The following is a 21627-nucleotide window of genomic DNA, read 5'->3' on the forward strand; positions in this document are numbered from 1 at the left end:
CTCTCAGTTTCTTGTAGATAATAAGGTTGGCAGTGGTGGGATATTTGTTGAAGGTATTCCATGATGTATTTTTTTTCCTTTTTCGCTTTATTGCAATCACCATTCCACCAGTGTTTGGTATGCTGATGGTTTCTTATTTGAGACTTTGGGATGGCGGCTGTTGCAGCTGTTAGTATCTGCTTTGTAATATATTCGGTGGCAGCGTCAATAGGAAAAGATGTAGTGATATCCTCATCAAAAGATACATAATTGGTAAATTTTGTCCAGTTTGCTTTGGAAAATTTCCATTGAGTTTTTGTTTGTGTTTGTTTGAAATGGGTGGTTTGAATGCTACAAATCAGCGGAAAGTGATCACTGTTTAGAGGATTGTCGTGTACTGTCCACTATGGTTGGGAACAGGATCGGAGAGCAGATTGAGAGATCGATAGCAGTGCTTGACCCAGTAGGAAAATGGATGTAGGTGGGTAAGCCAGTGTTCAACAGTGTCAGATTATCTCTATCAAGTAGCATTTCAATAAGTTTGCCATGTCCATCTGAGACCGGTGAACCCCACAATGGATGATGTCCATTAAAATCGCCTAATAGACAGATCGGAGATGGTAATTGAGAAATAAGGTTTTCCAGATCCTGAAATGTGCATGGATGGTTTGGTTGAAGATATATCGAGACCACTGTCAATGTGATACTGATAACTATACGTGTAGCAACAGCTTCTAATGGTGTTTTCAAAGGAATGTTCCTGGAAGGGACTCTTGATTTCACAAGTACAGCTACTCCTCCATGAGGGCTGTTAGTTTCAGATCGATCTTTTCTGAAGATGGTATAATTTTTGACTAAAAGGAAGATTTTTGGTGTTAAATTTGTTTCTTGTAAGCACATAGCAGCAGGTTTGAAATGGTGAATTAGTAGTAGTAGTGGTGGCATTTGATGCAAGAAAGCAAGTGTATGAGCTTATGCAGCATCAGCCAAAAAAAAAACAAAAAAAAAAAAACACACCATTCCCTCCAAATGCCTGTCCAGTTCCTCCTTAAATTTATTCAACCTATCAACTTCCACAACGACACGTGGAAGTTTGTTCCAGCAATTAACCACCCGCTGGCTAAAGGCAAATTTCCGCACATCAGAATTCAGTGTGCTCAACCCATTCAAGGCCTTATACACCTCAATCAGATCACCGAGCAGGTGCCTAGTCTCCAGCCACTGCAATTTGCAGAACTTAAGCCTCTCTTGGTAAGAGGATCCCTTCATTCCCCTCACCAATCTTGTTGCCCTTCTCTGTACACGCTCAAGTAAATCTACATCCTTCTTAAAATGAGGCCTCCAGACCTGTACGCAGTACTCAAGACGTGGCCTGACCATTGCCTTTTACAGAGGGATAATCACCTCCTTTTCCCTGCTAGCAAAATTCCTATATATCATTGACAAAACCCCATGACCTGCCCTGGCAGCCTGTCTGCATTGCTCAGAAAACTTCATACCTGACTGCACAATTACTCCAAGGTCTTTTTCATTTTCTACCACCTTAAGTGTAGTACCACACAGTTGGTACGTTTCTCTGGGGTTACTTCTACCCATATGCAGTACTTTGCATTTGTCAAGGTGAAACTTCAGTTGCCACTTCTTAGCCCATCTGCCCAAATTATCTAGATCCTGTTGCAGTAGCACACTGCCATTACTGTCATTAACAACCCTGCCAACCTTTGTATCATCTGCAAACTTCGACATTAAGCCTGATATACCTTCATCAATATCATTGATAAATATACAAAACAACAGTGGACCTAACACCGAACCCTGTGGGACTCCACTAATAACATTAGTCCAAGAAGAGCAGCACTCATTGATTACCACCCTCTGTCTTCTCCCACTTAACCATCCCTTTATCCATTGTAGCAACTTACCCTTAATACCATTCTGCTCCAATTTGTACAATAGTCTTCCATGCGCAACAGTGTCAAAAGCTTTCTTGAAATCCAAATATATGATATCAAAATAATTTTTTGCATCTAGTTCCTTTGTAACCACATCATAATATCCTATCAAATTTGTCAGACAAGACTTTCCCTTAACAAACCCATGCTGTGTCTGAATTATTGCTGCAGTCTTGTCTAGATGATCCTGCAATGCATCTTTAACCAGTGACTCCATTATTTTACCCGGAACAGAAGTTAAACTAACTGGTCTGTAATTACTTGTGTCACCCTTCGATCCCCCTTTGTGAATTGGGGATACATTTGCACATCTCCAGTCCGTGGGAACCTCCCCTGAGTCCAAGGACGCTCTCATAATTATGGCTAAGGGTTTGCTTAGTTGCTTTACCGCCTCCTTCAATATAACTGGATAGATCCCATCCACCCCAGGTGCTTTTCTTATGTTTAACTTCAACAATTTCTCCTCCACTTTGCTTTCAGTTATTACAAAATCATTAAGTATCCTGCTACAATTTGATAACCTTCTGCCATTTTCAAACCTTAATAATTCCTCATGTGTGAATGTAGATGCAAAATACTCATTCAGTTTGTTTGCTATCTGAGCAGGATCATCAACACTCGAACCATCGATGTCAAGTGGACCAATCAGAATTAATTCATAAATATCGTCAATACTGCTGCGAAAACCTTTGCAATTCCACTGTATGATCTGTTGCATTATTTAGTTCTGTGGGTGGAATTTGAGTCTGTCTGTTTTTTGTGGGTGGCTTGTTTACCTCTTTCGAGTTTTGATTTTTCTTTTCTTGAAAAATTATGGCGTTCTGAGTCATGGCTTTCTTCCATATCTTCATTTGCATGTATTTCAAGCAGATCTTGGTTAGTTATGTCATCTGTGTCCATGCTTGATATATGAGATTGCTTTGCCTTAACAGGATTTGATTTCTGTAAATTATCTACTGCTTGACAACAGGGAGGTCTCTGGGATGGAACTGTTAGTGGTGTATTACTGCATTGGTCTACTACGTTTGGTAGAGATGGATGTTCGACCGAGAGGACTAACCCCGAGCCCAGTTGGAGATCGATGTGTCTGGAGGAATGGTCACTTCAGTCTGACATGTACTGATTGGTGACTGTGAGTAGCAGAAGCATAGGTGTGTTTTGGCATACATAATTTTACTTGTTTTCTTGCCTCTTGATAGGAAACCTTATTTTCAATTTTATATTTTTGTATTTTTTTTCCCAACTTCCAGAGGTCGCAGCCTTTGGAATAAGTGGGATGGTTGCCTTTGCAATTTGGACACTGTGGAGTTGGTGCCTTACATTCTGTTTGTGTATGAGTTTTACACCCACAGTTTGCACAAGTTGCATCTCCACGGCATGCTATCTGGGAATGGCCAAATTTCTGGCATTTAAAACATCTTAGAGGGTTCGGGATATAGGGCTGAACGTGACAGTTTAAATATCCTGCCTTGACTGAAGATGGTAGGTTTGGAGAACTGAATTTTACTTGTTTTCTTTTTAATGTTAAAATTATACTCCGGGTAGGGACTAAATTGCCATCTTTTCGGATCATGATCCTTTTTGCTTGAGTGACGTTTTGTTCTTTAAGTTCTTGAACTATTTCATCTTCGAGGACATTCAATAAATCCCATTCAGTGATCACTCCCTTTGAAGAATTGAGGGTGGTGTGTGGTGTGATTTGAACTGGGATTCTACTCAAGGATATCAGATGTAGTAGTAGCTCAGAGTGTCTAGAATTGGTGGTCTCTATTAACAAATCTCCGGATTGAAGACGTTTCACCATTTTTGGTGAACATGCAGCATGTTCGAGGCATCTCTGAATGGTGAAGGGGGAGAGCTTGCCGACAGGTTGCGTTGACAGAGAATGTATAATCAGGAAGGCTGGTAATTCCTGTCTGCCAGTGTCTTTCTTCATTCTCTTTGAGATAGAGGAGTCATGGTCAGTGTCATGTGTGTCATTTAATTGAGAGCTCTTCGGCTCTAAGTGTGGAAAATCACTTGTTGCCATCTCTGCTCCTTTTAGCCCCGGGGGTTGTCTTATCCCCCAGGTTACCGGCCCTGCCACGTGGAGGCAGGAGTGGTGCCACCAGTGACCAAGCAGTTGAAGTTAGTTGTTTGTTATTAGTAAAATATATATACTAAATAAAGAAAGGTTGTTTTCCTTCTCTGTTTTTACTTAATACTTTAAGCACAGAACCACTGGAAGTAAATGAAATAGAAAAAGACACTACAAAACAAATAAAACTTTTTCTTTAATAAGGGCACTCTATAAATCACTGAGAAAATTGCTTGTCACTATCGCTTGGCACTCGGGGCCCATTCACTATGTACTTATTTGGTCCCATTAGCAGTTAAATTGTTTTAAAAATACGGATGTTTTGTATTCTCTCATTCAAGATTGTGGTGGTGGTTCGATGTATTTTGGGGTCGGGTTTGGGGTCCATGGGTTTCCGATTCCGTGGTGCATTGGATCACTGATCTTGTCTATGAGAGAGTGGAATACAATTAATCGATTTGTATAGTTATTCAACTACAGTGAGTATCAGCACCAAAGTGTTCTGTAAGATACCATAGAGGTAATTCTTCCATTTTTAAACTAATTAATTATTTTAGTATAATTCGTTTTGGCAGTAAATATGTATATTTTTTTCATTTACATATTTTTTCCATATACTCAACTTTTCTTTAAAGGTGAACAACTTGTCAGTAAAAGTGAGTAAATTTTCCTCTGGGCCTTGCATACTAATATTTAATTTATTAAGCTGAGCGAATAAATCTGCTAGAAAAGCTAACTTACAGCACCAAATTTCGTACTTAAATAATCACAAAATTCTGATTGCTCCAGTGAAAAAAATGAGCATTTCCTCACGCAACTTGTATATACGCACAAGTACATTTCCTTTTGACAGCCACTGAACCTCTGTATGCATCATTAAAGAAAAATGATCAGACTCCAGTTTCTCGCATAATTTTCCAAAAATACGTATTTTTTGTGGTCTAGTTTTGATATAATTGACCATTTTAACTGCTTGATGAAGTACAAGTTTTAAATCGGGCAAGACTGTCTTCACTACTAGAACTTCTCTGTGTATAAAACGTTGTGTTGTAATAATATTTGAATCGTGTCATTTTACTAAGTTCACAAATCCTTTTAGTACTCCTGTCATTGCAGGAGCACCGTCAGTACAAATGCCGACATACGACTTCCATAATATACCACACTTTTGTAAATAATTATCCATTATTTCTAAAATATCTTGGCCGGTTGTTCTTTACACAAAAAAAAAAAGATTAATAATTGTGCTATTTTTGATGAACCTGACAAATGCTATTAATTGGGCTTTCCTGCTAATATCTGTAGAATTATCTATGTGAAATGCAAACAGTCACCCAAAATTATTAATATGTTGAACAACTTGTTCTTCAATATCATCGGAAATTTCTTTTATGTGCCTTCTAATTGTGCTGTTCAAGAGTGGTATCATTTTTTTTTTCCCAGCTTCCTTTCAGAAAATACTTTTCACGATTACCTGACATGCTGGTAAAATCAGACTTTCTGTAATCAGGTGAGATTTTTTTTTTTTTGCCAGCAGTTCAGCTAATAAATAGCTGGCTTCTTGCACTTTATCAGATATTTTAGCCATACTATAAAATTCTGTACCTTGTTTTCTAGTAGAGGCCTGCAGTCTTTTAAAATACTCTACAGTTTTGGATGATAAATTCTCGTGTTTTGTAGAAAAATGCCGCTGCAATTTACTCGGCACCATTGATTCATTCGACAATTTTAAACCACAACCACACATAAAAGGTTGAGGACAATCTTGGGTACCAGTATAAGACAATCCCATCACCAAATAATCATCATCATATTTACAACGTTTTCTTCTTTTTTGATTTTGATGGCTGATCATTTTTGTCTTTGTAATTTTCTCCAAGCTCGTTATCAAGTTGCCTCTTCTGATTTTCTTTCACTTAATATTTATTCATTGCTAATAATTTAATAAAAAATTAAAGTTACTTATAGAAACTAATACAGTTAATTGAAAATACTTGTTCTATACGAATTAACTGAATATGACATTTTACACATAAAAATACAAAGGAAATTTCTTACTATGCTGCTTACAAGTTGCACATTTAATTCACAGTCCTATGCTTTACACACACATATACATATATTACATACAACTGAAAAATGCACTGCGGGGTGCCTGGGAGATAATCCTTCAAGTGATAAGAATGGCCAAATAAAGGTGAACAATTCTAGTACTAGGAATCAAAAGGTGAATAAAAGTGAACAGATCTAATACTAAGAATCAAAAGGTAAATAAAGGTGAAGGGATCTAGTACTAGGAATTAAACGTGACGTCGCAATGACTGCCAAAAGGAACTCGGATCGGCGCAGCGTAAATAAACAAATTTTTTATTTGAATTAATTTTTATTATAAAACTTGGATTTATTATTTTTTTTATTATTTTTCTTTTTGCATTTTCCGTGGCACACAGGTTGGGAAACACTGGATTAATGGCTAAAACAGAAACATTATTTTCAAGGGTCATCTGCCAGGTGACCTAGTTTCTATCCAAAAAAGCTACTAGTTTCTATCCAAAAGAGAACACGCATTAATGTGCTTCTCTTAAAAACTCAACTCTACTGCCTATTACATGGGCATTCAGTTTTTTCTGCATGCCTTTTACACAAATATTTCCATTCTGAATTAGTATCTATAATTACACCTCTTTCTTCCAAACAATTTGAACATGCACATCGGCTAGTCAATGTCCATTCACAGTTTAGCAGCAACCTCATATAATTCTTCATCTTTGTTTATTTATTTTATTTCAGTTCTTCGGAATAAAATTTCCCTCTTATGTAATTCCTGAAAATTGTGATCTACAGAAATTCAATTCTCATTCTGTATACAGCAACAGAGTACTATAAGTTTCAATTATCTTATCCTTATTTCAATAATCCTGTGTGTTTGTGGTTACCATTAGGAAATCAATCTCTCTCTCTCTCTCTCTCGCACACAATTATAAATGGAATTAGATATGTAATTATCCCACATATGGAATTAAAGCATTCCAAAACCAAATCTGTGTGATGTGAAGTAGCAGGAAGCAGAGAAAAAAATAAGAGTATGGGCATGTTACAGACCGAAGACCATGAATGTGATAAAAGCCTCTATAAATATACGTGCTTGGTTAGAAGAGATTTCAATCTGTCTCTTAGTGGTTGGAACAACCGGAAGAGAAACTAACCATGGGAATCAAAATTTTTAATCAGCTAGATAACTGCAATCTATATCAGAATATTATGAAAAGTAGTAGATACAAGAACATTCTGGACCTAATGATTTAGCAAAGTACTTGTTTAGATGATCCACCACCAAAATTTAACAAGGGGACTGGGTGCGAGCCACTTTTTAAATTCTGGGGGATTATCTAGGTCACCTGTTAAGAAAATTCTTTAGATAAAATTTAACAAACTACTATATTTTAATTGGGGTTAACCCTTAACTGAAATTCTCTTCAAATGAGCTCATGTTAACAAAATGACAACACACCCCTGGCTACAGAGCTTGGTAACTGGGTGACTTAAAGGAGCCAATAAAATGAATGAAGGTTAAATTTTCAGAGTATTAAATGACTGTAGAATGCTTTCCTTTAGCTAGCGGAGTTGCTAACCATTGGAATAGTTGTCTTCATGGTAGTTTAGGTGACAGCTTGAGAAATTCAGAGATCTGCAAAAAGAGCAAATGATACTTTTTTTTTTTTTTTAAATTGATAGCACACCTTTCACTTTGTGAACAATAGTACTACTATTAGAAAGTATAAGTATAAATACTGTTTTTTGAGTCTGAGGGACACTTCATCAGCTTGAACATAAATGTTAGTATGAAACAAAGAATGTCTGGACATGGTCATGTAAGGCAATGACACGAGTGCAAGCAACGATCACTGGTTAGAACTAGATGCTCGTAGCTGCAAATGTAAGGTGCACACATTGGGTGTGTGCCAATGTTTATCACATTGCAGGATAACTGCCTCCACGATCGGATATGTGCGTATGCCTCTGTTGCGGTTAAGAGTATTATGACAACCAGATATATGGAGTGATTCGAGCCATACTCGTTGATGGTAATTGTGCGGTGGTCAACAATTTCGATATTACGGCATGGGTCAAGATCATGTTGAGAAGATCGGTAGTGCTCTGCGATCGCAGAGTGCTCGGAATCGGTAGATCGTATGGCTCTCTCATGTTCTGAGATCTGATGTTGGAGCTTCCTGGTGGATTCCCCAACACAACTACCACAGTCACAGCAGGCAATGCGATACGTTGAGCCACTGCATAACAAGGAGGGGATGGGCGTTTTTAGCCGCAAAAGAAAGGATCACAGTTTTTTACTGGTAAGCTGTAAACATTTTATCCGGTGAGCCTGTAGAATCTTAGAGAGGCATTGTGAGACACCAGGGTAATAAGGGATAAAGGCATTCGAGATCGCATCATCATTGTGGGAGGCTCTGAAGTGTGTGGCAAGCTCATGGGGCCTGCAGATCGCATTTGTCCAGGGAACAGGCAGGGTAGCCACAGTTAGATAGATAGATGTGATCTTGACCCATGCTTTGTACCTGGAATTTCATTACTATTTCCATTCCTCCGGTAGAGAACAATATTTATACTTTCTAATATCAAAACTGTCGACCACTCGCACAATTACCATCAACAAGTATGGCTTGAATCATTCCATATATGTGGTTGTCATAATACTTTTAACCACAACAGAAGCATATGCATACATCCAATTATGGAGATGGCACGCACCCCATGTGCACGCCCTACATTCATAGCTACAAGCATCTAGTTCTAACCAGTAATTGTTGCTTGCACTCGTGTCACGCTTTGTTTGCCTTACATGACCATGTCTGGGCATTCTTTGTTCCATACTAATGTTTATGTTCAAACTGATGAATGAAGAGTCCCTCAGACTCAAAGGTTACTTTACTTTATTTTACTTGATTTAATTTATTCTATTCATTTAGTTTACCTTATTCGTACCTGCGTTCCATTAAAGTTACTACCTTGTATGTACCAGGAATTTCATTACTATTTAAGTTCCTACGGCGAGTAGTAAGTATGAGTATATATATATTTATACTTATACTTACTATGGATCCCAGAGCAAGAGGCTTGTTTAAGTTTAATTTTACTACTACTAGATTTACTAAAATAAATATGAATTTAAACAGGTCATGCAAATTAATCCTTGCACAATACCTGCATTTAATTTCAATCATTGAGAGCATTCCTCTCTCACTGAAGGCTGGGATCTGGGTACTTGGTGTTAAGACTTCAGGCAAGTAAACTTGAGGCAAACACCATTATCCATGGTTCTCTCTAACTTCTTTTTAAATATCTTTTTAAATTGTATAGCATCACCCAAACAAGTGAATCCACTATACATTTAAAAATCTGGGACATCACAAGGGCACTGTTTCAAAGTTTAGTGGCTTGTCATCAGATGTGAGTGGCCTCTATTAGCAATGTATGCCACACACTCTGAATAATGTATTTTGTCTAAGTGTATTTTGTTTAAGTTTTTAAAATGGGACCACCTGCCAGCTGATGAGAAGCAAGCAAGCTTTGAAACAGCCATCCTGGCAGTGTTTCAGATATTTTAAATGCACACTTTAACCTATTCAGATAATGCTATACAATTTACAATTTTCAGATAATGCTAAAATTTAAAGATATTAGCAATTTAAGCAGACCAGTGGATAACAGTATTTATCTCAAGTTTAACATAAGCCAAGCCTTGGTGCCAAGTACTTGTAATTCTTCAGTGAAGGTAGAATGTTTCTCTGTGACTAAAATCAAATGCAAGTATTTTAATTTAGTATTTCAACTACTATGTTAAAATGCCCCTGCAATCTTACAGTACTGTAAGCAAGCCATGTCAAATTGCTTATTTTATTGTGCAATGAATATTATATATTTATTCTTGTCCGTGAAAAGTAGTGGTTTGTTTCTTGAAGTCTATAAACTTTTGCTCAATGATATTTACATTTAAATGAGTGAGTTTTAGAGATATGACAAAAATTCTACTGAATGTTTTAAATTATCTGAAATATAGGTTTTTTCAGATTTGTTTTGTGGCCCTGGGAAGTGTGCAAACACAATTCTTGACCAGGACAGAAGTAGTGCCGCTATCTGTAAAATTTCATGTTTTTTCAGAATAAAATCCCAGTACAGCAAATCCATGAATCATTTAATTGTACTGAATTTTGTTCTAATGAGTTGTGATGAAATGATCGATTTCTGTCTTATTTTACTTAACTGTAGAGTTTAAAATTGCAAAATATGTACTGCAAAAGTAAAAATATTTGTTCAGAGATTATTTTTGAAAGCATAATTCATTTATAACAAATACAGTTTCTTATAAAATTTTAATAAACTACATGTAAAAATTCGACTTCAGTGGAACTGAAGTAGAATTTTTGCACATTTTGTGTGATATAATCTATTCTATTTATGTAATAAATAAAATAGATTACATTATATTTGAAATCAGGTTTGGCTCTTCTACTCAGCACAAAATGTATATTCATCTATGTTTTTTGTGCTCTGTTATAGTCATTCTGCATGGTATTTTCCCCAATAATGTATATTTTCTTATTCTGAATTACTTACTTTAGTCATCTAATCTACACTCACAGCACCCTGAATGATATGAGAATAAATCAGTTGTTTTAAGAAGCTTTTTTTTTTAAGATGCTATCAACATTTTAGTTTAGAAGAATCATACATGGTAACTGCTGCTACTGCTATTAGTATAAAAGCAAGTTTCCTGAAACCTAATTCTGAGTGAATTAGGTTTCAGACCTGACTACAGGTTTTGTTTTACAAACAGGAAACCTAACCAATGTATGCACACAGTTTTTTTAACAACTTTATAAACACAGTGTATGCAATCTAAAGCCCATCATTGTGGTTATGCAAAACTATCCATAAAACTTTTTCCAGTCATCACTGGCAAATTCCAAACAGTTTGAAGTTGAGTGAGTGCAAGAAGAACAAAGAAGTATTAAATGCATTAAAAAAGTGTGTGCGTGCACTTTATTATCTCATATTTTATGTTTCCTATTACTATAATGAATTAACACTTTATTTATGTTTTTGATTTTTAGGTTGGTGCTCTTGATATGTTTCATTAATGCTATTGCAATGGTTAACAATTAAACATTATAACAAGATAATTTAACTTAGGGCAGGGTCCTCATAATTTAGGATCTGTTTTTGAGTAGCGAGTGCATTTTCAACGTTTATGCATTTCAGGTCTAATGGTGCTGACTGACAATTTGGTGTGTTGGCAGCAACCAATTCACCTAGGTTTTTAAGAATTAAACACCAATTCATATAATATATATATATATATATATAAGCTATTTGGTGCAAGCAAGCCAGAGACATTGGTTGCGTATTGAGTTGGCATTATTGCTAATACCTGCTGAATAAAACAATTTGTGATAATCATACAAATAAAATATATAACAAGAAAATGAGAGGGTATATGCCAAATTAAAATGTTAATATAGAATTACCTGTCCTTGTTTTGTGTGATCTGAGGCACAGTCAGGAACTATTTTTGATAATTTAACAATCCAATTATTTATTTTATCTCTTCTTCTCCTTTCAACTAAAGGAAATAGAATAAGTCACTTTTTAAACTTAATAGTAAAATTTATACAAAACATTTTTATTTTCAATATCTGTAATGCAATTAATTTTAATTAAATGAATATTATAATTAAATTTATCAAAAATATTTATAAAATGTAAGTTATCTTTCTAACATGATAAAGATGAAAGAGAGATTATTTTCGCAACCTCCATAGTCTTCTCTAAGAAATGATTTAAATGTCTCAGTTTTTGGACCACAGTAATGCTTTGTTTCATAATTTGAAGATATTCCACATAACTAATATTAATAAATTATTGTGCCACAGAGCGAAAACAGAAAGAAAATGACAGATTGCATTTAAAAATACGTTTAATATTACGTAAAAATATGTTTATGTTCACATGAACAAAAACAAAGCACAAGTAAAAACAATACAGGAAAGTAATACAGATTTCGGAATGGAAAGCATCCTTCATCAGTTGTGACAGTTAACCTAAAATATAGAACTATGTGTGTGCCATGGCAGTCATGTATAGTTCACCATATTTACTTGTGCTTTGTTTCTGTTGTGTTAAAATCAATGTATTTTTACGTAACAATAAACGTATTTTTAACTGCAACCTGTCATTTTCTTTCCGTTTTTGCTCTGTGGCACAATAATTTATTAATATTAATATGAATCCAGAGCGCAAAGGCCTTTTTGCTTATATTCCACATAACTGTTTTTAAAATTTCAAAATAGGATGCAGGCACTAGGATTAGAGTTCTATGGCAGATTATTCACTTTTCTTAAGGTATACTCTCTGATAGCAGCTTCAGTATCAGATAACTTGTGAAAACTGTGCTATTACAGAAAAGTGATAATGAGTATTCGCATTCAAGATGCAACAATGAATCACTAACAAAAACTATCAGAAGCATGAAATTCAATCAATTGTGGGAATATTTAAACACATGATTTAACATACATAATAAGGGTGATTCCATCCCACCTCCATTATATAAACACTAACTGAATTGTCTTTGTCTTGCTACTCTAGTGGTGCACAATGAATTTTTTTCTATCTGTAATACATTTTGGAGAGGTATCAATATTTGCATCATCATTAATATTATTTTATAAATCCACACTTACTATTCCCAATCAAATCCAACTGTTTGTTCTCCCCACCCAAATTACCATCACTAGTAAACTCGTTCATTCTAATTACATACCTCATTGATTCCTTCCATTTTAAATGGTACCATTTATAGTTAACTATAGTGATATTCCAATTCAAAGGCTCCTTCATCCATCTAAAGATAAATGCAATACCATCAAAACATTTCAAAGGAAAAAACTATCATGCTGTAACTTAGGGTGCTTTTCAGGGATAATATAATTTTGGGTTGGCAAGAATAAAATCCATGGCTACAAATGCAACTAATGTTAAAAGGCCATGGAAGTATTTATTATCCTAAGACAACCAATCACATAACTTGTTCATTACGCCTAGTTGTTTGTGTATTTGCTGTAATTCACTCATTTACTATCTTGTTCAAAACTGGTGGGTATATCCAATCAACTATTCAAGCCTTCCCATTCTTCCAAACCTCAGTAAGTTTTCTGCTAGTCCTTTCCTCTATGATCACTATATCACTTAATTTTACTTAGATTTTATTAGCTCACCGCCTATCGTTCTTGTGGGTAGCATGATGGTAAAATCGCCGTCCTCCCTCCTCACCAGGTGGAAAAGATCTGAGTTTGAATCCCATCAGTGACGTCAGAAATTTTTATGGGCGATTTTCACAATGTGGCTGAGTTAGTCTCAGGTGAGGGGAGCATGGTTTTTTCCTCCCAGAAACATAGGTTTTTTATCTAGCAAACAGAAAATCAACTAGACAACACATGTAATTCACAGACAGTATATATGGAACAATATAGCCTCAGTCACTAATGCTCCTAAAACCCTACTACAACAACAAGAACACTGAGTTGGAGTAAGAGCAGGTAGGAATGATAGGCAATGTGCTTTCATTTGTAAAGATCAACAAAGTATAGGTTCTGTAAATCAACCGCTTCAGTTTAATCATCTGTGATAGTATTGTGATTTTTTCATGTATTACTCATTTTGAGAAGTATGAAAAACCTGTTGGAAAACTGGAAGAATTGTTAAAGCCTTAATTGTTAGAAAGGCCTTTTCAATCAGGTTTAGCCAATCTCAAATGGAGGAGAGGGATTTTTTCCCCATGAATTATTATGGACACATACACTGATGAGCCAAAACATTATGACCAGTGAGTCGTTATGCAAATCGGGACACAGTATAAAAAACACCTGATACTGAGCTCCGTTAATCAGTGTTACTCTTGTTCTTCAGATGGGAAAGGCAGCGGACTTAAGTGAGTTTGAAAAATGAAAAAAAAAAAAAAAAAAAATTATAATGGCCAGATGACTGGGTCAGAGCACATCTGAAACAACACGGCTGGTGCGGTGCTCACGATCAGCCAGTTAGTACCTACCGAAAGAGGTCCGAGGAGGGGAAACCCACAAACCGCTGGCGAGGAGGTGGACAACCACGGCTCATCGATGCTCTAGGTGAGCGAAGGCTCTCCCAGGTGGTATGTGGCAAAAGAAGAGTGATTGTACTGCAACTCGCCGGTAATTGGATTGCTGGTGACGGGAGTAATGTGTCACAACACACTGTACATCGAACCCTGCTGAAAATGGGACTGCGTAGCCACAGGCCACTCCGAGTGCCCAGGCTAACCATGGTTCACCGGCGACAGTGCCTACAGTAGGCATGCGAGCATCGAAACTGAACCTTGAGTGATTGGAAGAAGGTTGTCAGGTCTGATGAATTGTGTTTCCTGCTGCACCATGTGGATGGCTGGGTACGTGTGTGTTGTTTACCTGGGGAAGTGATGGCACCTGGACGCACCGTGGGACGAAACCTGTCATGCTTTCGGTGATGTTCTGCTGGGATACCCTGACTCTCATCATCCATGTGCCAGGCACTCTGGCATCTACCACCTACCTAAACATCATTGCTGACCAAGTACACCCTTTCATGGCAACTGTCTTCCCCTCTGGCAGTGCCGTCTTTCAGCAGGATAATGTGCCATGCCACACTGCCGGATTATTCGAGACTGGTTCGCAGAACATGAGGAATACTTCCAGATATTGCCCCGGCCTTCAAATTCCCCAGACATCAATCCCATTGAGCATCTGTGGTTTGTGTTGGAACAGCAACTCTGATCTGTGGCATCTCAACTACGGACCTTATAGGAGTTAAATGATCTGCTGGTTACGTGTTGGTACTAGATACCATAAGACACTTTTCGAAATCTTGTAGCATCCATGCCTCGCCGGGTACGAGCTGTTTTGGCTGCACGGTGAGGACCAACATCATATTAGGTAGGTGGTCATAATGTTTTGGCTCATCGGTGTACATGGACTAAGATAGCTGATGTTGTTGATAAAATCAATGGCTTCACTTTTTGATTTTATCAACAACTGGAGCTACTACTGATATTACTGCACAACTGCATGTAAAAGGTTATCAATGATTTTTTACCAACAACTGAAGTTACTACTGATATTACTGTACAACTGCATGTAAAAGGTTGTCAATGATTCTATTGCTTTCATCTTGTAACGAGACTATCTGACATAATCTTATTTTAATTTGGTAGTATACATAAATAGAACTTCTTGTTCTCTTCATGAAGGCCTTCTCAAACAGCTTTTGCAAGTCTAACCCATTCTGTCTCATTACAGTATGACATATACTTGTAGTATGAACCTGCATCTCTAGACACTGTATCTAGTCCATTCTTCCTTATTTTGTTCTATCAAACAATTTAGTTCCTGTTCTTCTTGTGTAGTGTTTCCCTAATGGTATTAATGTGCTTGGAATTTACAGTGAGTCATTTAAAAAATTTCCAGAATTTGTATTCAGTTGCATAAATTTAGTATCCCAATGGATATTTTGGGAATATGATTAATGGGTTTGCCCAAATGTCACTTTTTATAAATAAAAAACAGCCCAAAAATATCTTTAAATCATCATAAGTTGAAACCTTTACCTTTTCTCCTTAATTGCTGAGAAAGGGTAAAGGTTTCAACTTATCATAAATGTGATGCAGTAACTTCCCACTAAAGGTTCTGGTCACATTTATGATATCATTTGGGTCCTTGCTAAAGGACCACGATGTGGATATTCACACTATTTTTATTATCTTTGAAATGCTGAAATAAATAGCAGTTTCCCAACTGAGTCAGAAATTTCTGCCTGCCATGTTGAAAAGAATTCCAACCTACAAGCAGTCTACTGTCTCTCAAGTTCAGACTTAATGAGGCATGAGCTGAAAGCAACCAGACTGGCACCTAAATGTGCGAACAGCGTGCAATCAGCTTGGCATCACTGAGTATTGTATTGCTTCACTATGAGTTTTGCCATTATAGAATGCTGCATTGTTGTATAACCACTGTTTAAGCAAATTTTGCAATTAGTGAAGGGGTCGACATGATTTAGCATAGAGTTTGCATCAAATTTTGCTGTAAACAGCCTCATCATGCAATACTAAAAACAGCTGTCAGTAATGACACTATGGAAAGGACACAGGCATTTGAGTGGTTCTGCTGGTTCAAAGGTGTTTAAACACTAGTTGAAGATTTAGAGTATTCAGGTTGTTCATTATTGAGTCAGACTGATGAAAACTAGTAAAAGTGTGTTTTATCATTCACAGAACTAAACACTTATTATCATGATTGTGATGTTAGGCTAACTATGCTATTAAAAGTGTTTGAACCTACATAGAACAAACATTTTACCCAGCTAAAACGTATAAACAGATTCAATTCTTCCAATACTTTGAACTGGACCCCAGTTCAAAGTAATACTGTGAGTAATACTTTGAGTAATACTGGACCCCACTCTCTCCTTCCAGGCACACTTGAAATACATCCGTAAGAAGATACGGGGCTATACAGCCCTTGTTACCAGAGTAGCAAAAAGGGACTGGGGATTGAAAAAGAAGACCCTCGAGCTGTTTTACAAAGTCGCCTTCCTGCCGATAGCTACCTATGCTTCCGGAGCATGGTACCCCAAAGTCACCATGGCTGTAAATCGCAGAATCCTCGACTCTATCCATAGAGCCATGCTGCTTGCTATAATCCGGGCCTGCAGAACAGTTAGCACCCACGGCGCTGCAGGTGCTGGCGGGAACCCTACCTTTAGACCTCGAAGTAGCTAAATGTGGAGTATTATACGAACTCTCCAAGGGAAGAGCCTGCACCTTCGTCGGCTTCGACGCAGATCCTACCACACACCGTTTGACTGAGAAAAAGAGACTTACAAATCATCTCATGCAAACCTGGCAAACCAGATGGGAGAATTCCCCAAAGCGAGAAGTCAACAAACGATTCTTCCCCAACATTGGCAAACTCTATCCAATGGCTCCAGCATGGTTCATGCCGGGACTCCACACGACCTTCCTGCTAACAGGACATGGTGCCTTTAAGGCCAAAATTACAACCCTGGGCATTACAGATGACCCTACTTGCTGCTGTGGAGAGCTGGCACCACCTTATGCATGAATGCCAGCTTTATGATGACCTCCGCTGCCAGCTCATCTGCCTGATCACCTTTTTGCCCAGAGATAGAGAACAACACCTCCTGGACAGGAGGCAGGAATATATTGCCTTCTCAAAGTTCGCTGAAGCCTTGTACAGAAGAAGACGGGACCTGAATGCACACTAGCCACATAATGGCTAGAAGCCAAAATGTGCATAACACCAAAGATGACCTACCAAGCAACCATGAAGATAGACAAAAAAATCTGAATGAAGGATGAATAGCAGCTGTTCTGGCGGCCTGAGCCAAGCACTAGCCTGGCTCTCCTTTAATACCCCTTCCTGGCAGGAGGACGAGATGACCAGTCGCCTCGTTCCCCTGCTACCCCACCTTTCCTTCTGGTGAGGCATGGGCATGCCTCACCGACCACCTGGGGGAATCTCTTCTGTGTCCCCCATACTTCTGCCTTTCCCCCCCAACCTTCTTCCTCCCCTCCCCCATTCTATCTATACACAACGGGAGCACCCTACACACTAAATTTAATCTAGCCCAAAAATAATCTTCACCCAGTCTCGGCCTAATTATCCTACGCACTGCCCTACTCCTGCCATATGAATGCATGCACACGTGCTGTATGCAAACATCCAAAGTAATTATGATTGCATGGATGCGTATATATTATATACCACTGTTGTGTATATGTGCATGTATGTGTGTGTGTGCTTGTATGTACTTATGTACATACAGGCACGTGCGCATATGTGCACATATATATGCAAAAAAAACTAATGTACGTGTACATTAGTTTTTTTTTTTTTTTTAGGTCCTAGCCGCCGAAATCTCAGTTAATTAAGCAGCAGGACCTGCCAGAGTAAATTTTAGTCTACTGGTGTTTCCTGGTCTGCCTCCACAGGGCGAAGGTGGGGCAACGCTGGGCTCCAGCAGGGGTCCAGCGGCTAAATGACCAGATGAACAACGGTACACGACATTACACAGGTACAATACCCACACACTTTTAAACCTCTGGAATTCCCAGGAAACTGGTACACCCACAAAGAAAGCAATGCGGAGATGGGGGAAACCCCTGGTGCCGCATGACAACAATATACCTTACACCTTACTTTGAACTGCCCTACTGAAACAGGGTACAGGTTTGCTGAGAGTTCTTATAACACTGTGCCTGCAAGAGCTGGAAGCTGTAAGACTGTGTAAAAAGTAATGGGGAATTACCATGTAAAAGTAATGGGGAATTATAGAATAGTTGTACAGAGAGTGCTAAACTAACCCTAAAATCCAAATGGAAAATTCCTGGAGAAAGCACTGGCATAAGTAACTTACATGGCACGTGTCAAGGTTACGAAGAACATGAAAAGAAAGAGATCTCACATGTTTGTATAATGATGACAAGAGCACAGTTAATAAATTTTAAGTACTAGTTAAAGCAATAAATGTCAACATAGCAGGAATCTCAGAAACACAGAGCCATTTTGATTTACTGGATGTCAAATATGAATATGATAAATGCAATTTGTGCAGGAAATACAGAAGAGGAGGAGGAGTTGTGCTTTTAAGCTTGAAGCACACTTACACAGAAGATTATATTCAACAGATGAAAACTGCTAAGATATTGTCATGTCAGACAGTGTGACAGGAGTAATGGTAAAGCAAAAACAAGATACAGACTAAATGAGTGCAATGAATATGAGCACAACTGATGCAGATAAATAAGGCACTGAATTTTCAAGAGAAACTCTTGGACTTATGGGTTGGTTGCTTTCAAGCAAAAATATATTGCGGGATCAACTAGTAGTACTACTTGAAAAACTGTCACACTGTCTGACATGACAATATCTTAGCAGTTTTCATCTGTTGAATATAATCTTCTGTGTAAGTGTGCTTCAAGATTAAAAGCCCAACTCCTCCTTCCCCTTCTGTATTTCCTGTACAAATTGCATTTATCATATTCATATTTAACATCCAGTATATCAGAATGGCAATGTGTTTCTGAGATTCCTGCTATGTTGATTTGTTGCTTTAACTAGTACTTCAAACTGTTGGTCCTTGAGACTGCCACAGACATTCTCTTAGATATGCCAAGTTATGCTTGATACCTAGGAGTCTAAAATGCTGATGGAACTGATATTTGGGTGACACTCAAGTCAACTCAATGCCAGATATCACTGTTGTGCATCAGGCAGCAATCTTCAAGGCAAAATGCACTGGTCCCACAGGAGCTAGGATTAAGATTTAGATTTAAGAATACTGAAATTGTCTTTAAGAAAAAAATTCCCCTACATCTCAGTAGAAATATATATACTCATAACTGTATTAAAAAATAATCACAACAAGTTCAGTGCTGGTCAAGACATCAAGGGCGGATATTGTTGGGATATCAGAGATGTGGTGTCACACAGATATAAGGAATGCCGAACTGGAATTTGGGGAGTACAATGTGTACAGAAAGGATAGACAGGATAGGAAGGGAGGAGGTGTTATGCTGTTAATAAAGAAAAACATAAAATCAAAAGAAGTGCATCCAGTTGATATAGATGAACAGTGCACTGTTGAGTCAGTTTGGTGTGACATAAGCACTGCGAAAGCAAAAATAAGAGTAGGAGTGTATTATAGGCCTAATGACTTGAATGAGTACAATGAACAATTGTACAGAGAAATAGAGTGGGCTAGTAAATCGGAATGTCTTATAACGGGGGATTTTAACTTCCCAGATATTGACTGGAACTTGTGGGTTGGGCACTCACACACTAGTCAGACTTTTGTGGATTTATTGGATGATTGTTTTCTGCAGCAGCATGTTCGAGAGGCAACCAGAGAAAGTAATACTCTTGATCTGGTTGTCAGCAGTGATCATTCATGTATTAGGAATTTGCAGATAAAAGAACCACTAGGTGGCAGTGATCACAGTGTACTGACGTGGGATTTAACTACTATCAGGGGTAAAGGAAAGGGTTTTTGCTTCCGTAAAGGCGAGTACAGTGGTCTCCGACAGTTTTTAAATTCTGTACAGTGGGATCAACTGACGATGTTACCAACAGTAAATTCTAAGTGGGAAGCATTCAAGGAATTAATCGTGGATGCTACTAAAAGGTTCATACCTATTAAGAAATATTGTTCAAGGTTTAGGCCTAAATGGTTGTCAAATGAACTAATGAGACTCGTAACAGAGAAGAAAAATGCATGGGATGCATATAAGTTAATCTGTAATCAGGTCACAAAGGAGGTTCAGCAGGCGAAGGCAGATTACGAGAAATTCTTGGCAAAAGATGCTAAGAAAAACAGCAAGGATTTCTTTACTTATATAAACTCTAAAAGGAAGGGGATGAATCTGATCGGTCCACTTGACATCGATGGTTCGACTGTTGATGATCCTGCTCAGATAGCAAAAAAACTGAATGAGTATTTTGCATCTACATTCACACGTGAAGAATTATTAAGGTTTGAAAATGGCAGAAGGTTATCAAATTGTAGCAAGATATTTAATGATTTTGTAATAACCGAGAGCAAAGTGGAAGAGAAATTGTTGAAGTTAAACGTAAGAAAAGCACCTGGAGTGGATGGGATCTATCCAGTTCTATTAAAGCAGACGGCAAAGCAACTAAGCAAACCCTTAGCCATAATTATGAGAGCATCCTTGGACTCAGGGGAGGTTCCCACGGACTGGAGATGTGCAAATGTATCCCCAATTCACAAAGGGGGATCGAAGGGTGACACGAGTAATAACAGACCAGTTAGTTTAACTTCTGTTCCTGGTAAAATAATGGAGTCGCTGGTTAAAGATGCATTGCAGGATCATCTAGACAAGACTGCAGCAATAATTCAGACACAGCATGTCTGACAAATTTGATAGGATATTATGATGTGGTTACAAAGGAACTGGATGCGAAAAATAATTTTGATATCATATATTTGGATTTCAGGAAAGCTTTTGACACTGTTGCACATGGAAGACTATTGTACAAATTGGAGCAGAATGGTATTAAGGGTAAGTTGCTACAATGGATAAAAGGATGGTTAAGTGCTAGAAGACAGAGGGTGGTAATCAATGGGTGCTGCTCTTCTTGGACTAATGTTATTAGTGGAGTCCCACAGGGTTCAGTGTTAGGTCCACTGTTGTTTTGTATATTTATCAATGATATTGATGAAGTATATCAGGCTTAATGTTGAAGTTTGCAGATGATACAAAGGTTGGTAGGGTTGTTAATGACAGTAATGGCAGTGTGCTACTGCAACAGGATCTAGATAATTTGGGCAGATGGGCTAAGAAGTGGCAACTGAAGTTTAACCTTGACAAATGCAAAGTACTACATATGGGTAGAAGTAACCCCAGAGAAATGTACCAACTGTGTGGTACTACACTTAAGGTGGTAGAAAATGAAAAAGACCTGAGAGTAATTGTGCAGGCAGATATGAAGTTTT

General features: G+C 37.7%; 1 protein-coding gene across 6 annotated transcripts in view; it reads right to left on the minus strand.

The window, feature by feature from the left end:
• Positions 1 to 21627, minus strand: part of LOC150076140 (upstream stimulatory factor 2-like) — a 340777-nt gene that overhangs the window by 44461 nt on the left and 274689 nt on the right. For all 6 annotated transcript variants that reach the window (XM_090387170.1, XM_090387166.1, XM_090387165.1 and 3 more), the window contains one exon: positions 11556 to 11650. In XM_090387170.1, the coding sequence (XP_090243296.1) occupies positions 11556 to 11650 (95 nt within the window). The remainder of the gene's footprint in view (positions 1 to 11555; positions 11651 to 21627) is intronic.

Source organism: Mastigoproctus giganteus, chromosome 13, assembly GCF_048544385.1.
Source record: "Mastigoproctus giganteus isolate SK-2022 chromosome 13, ASM4854438v1, whole genome shotgun sequence".
NCBI lineage: Eukaryota > Metazoa > Arthropoda > Arachnida > Uropygi > Thelyphonidae > Mastigoproctus > Mastigoproctus giganteus.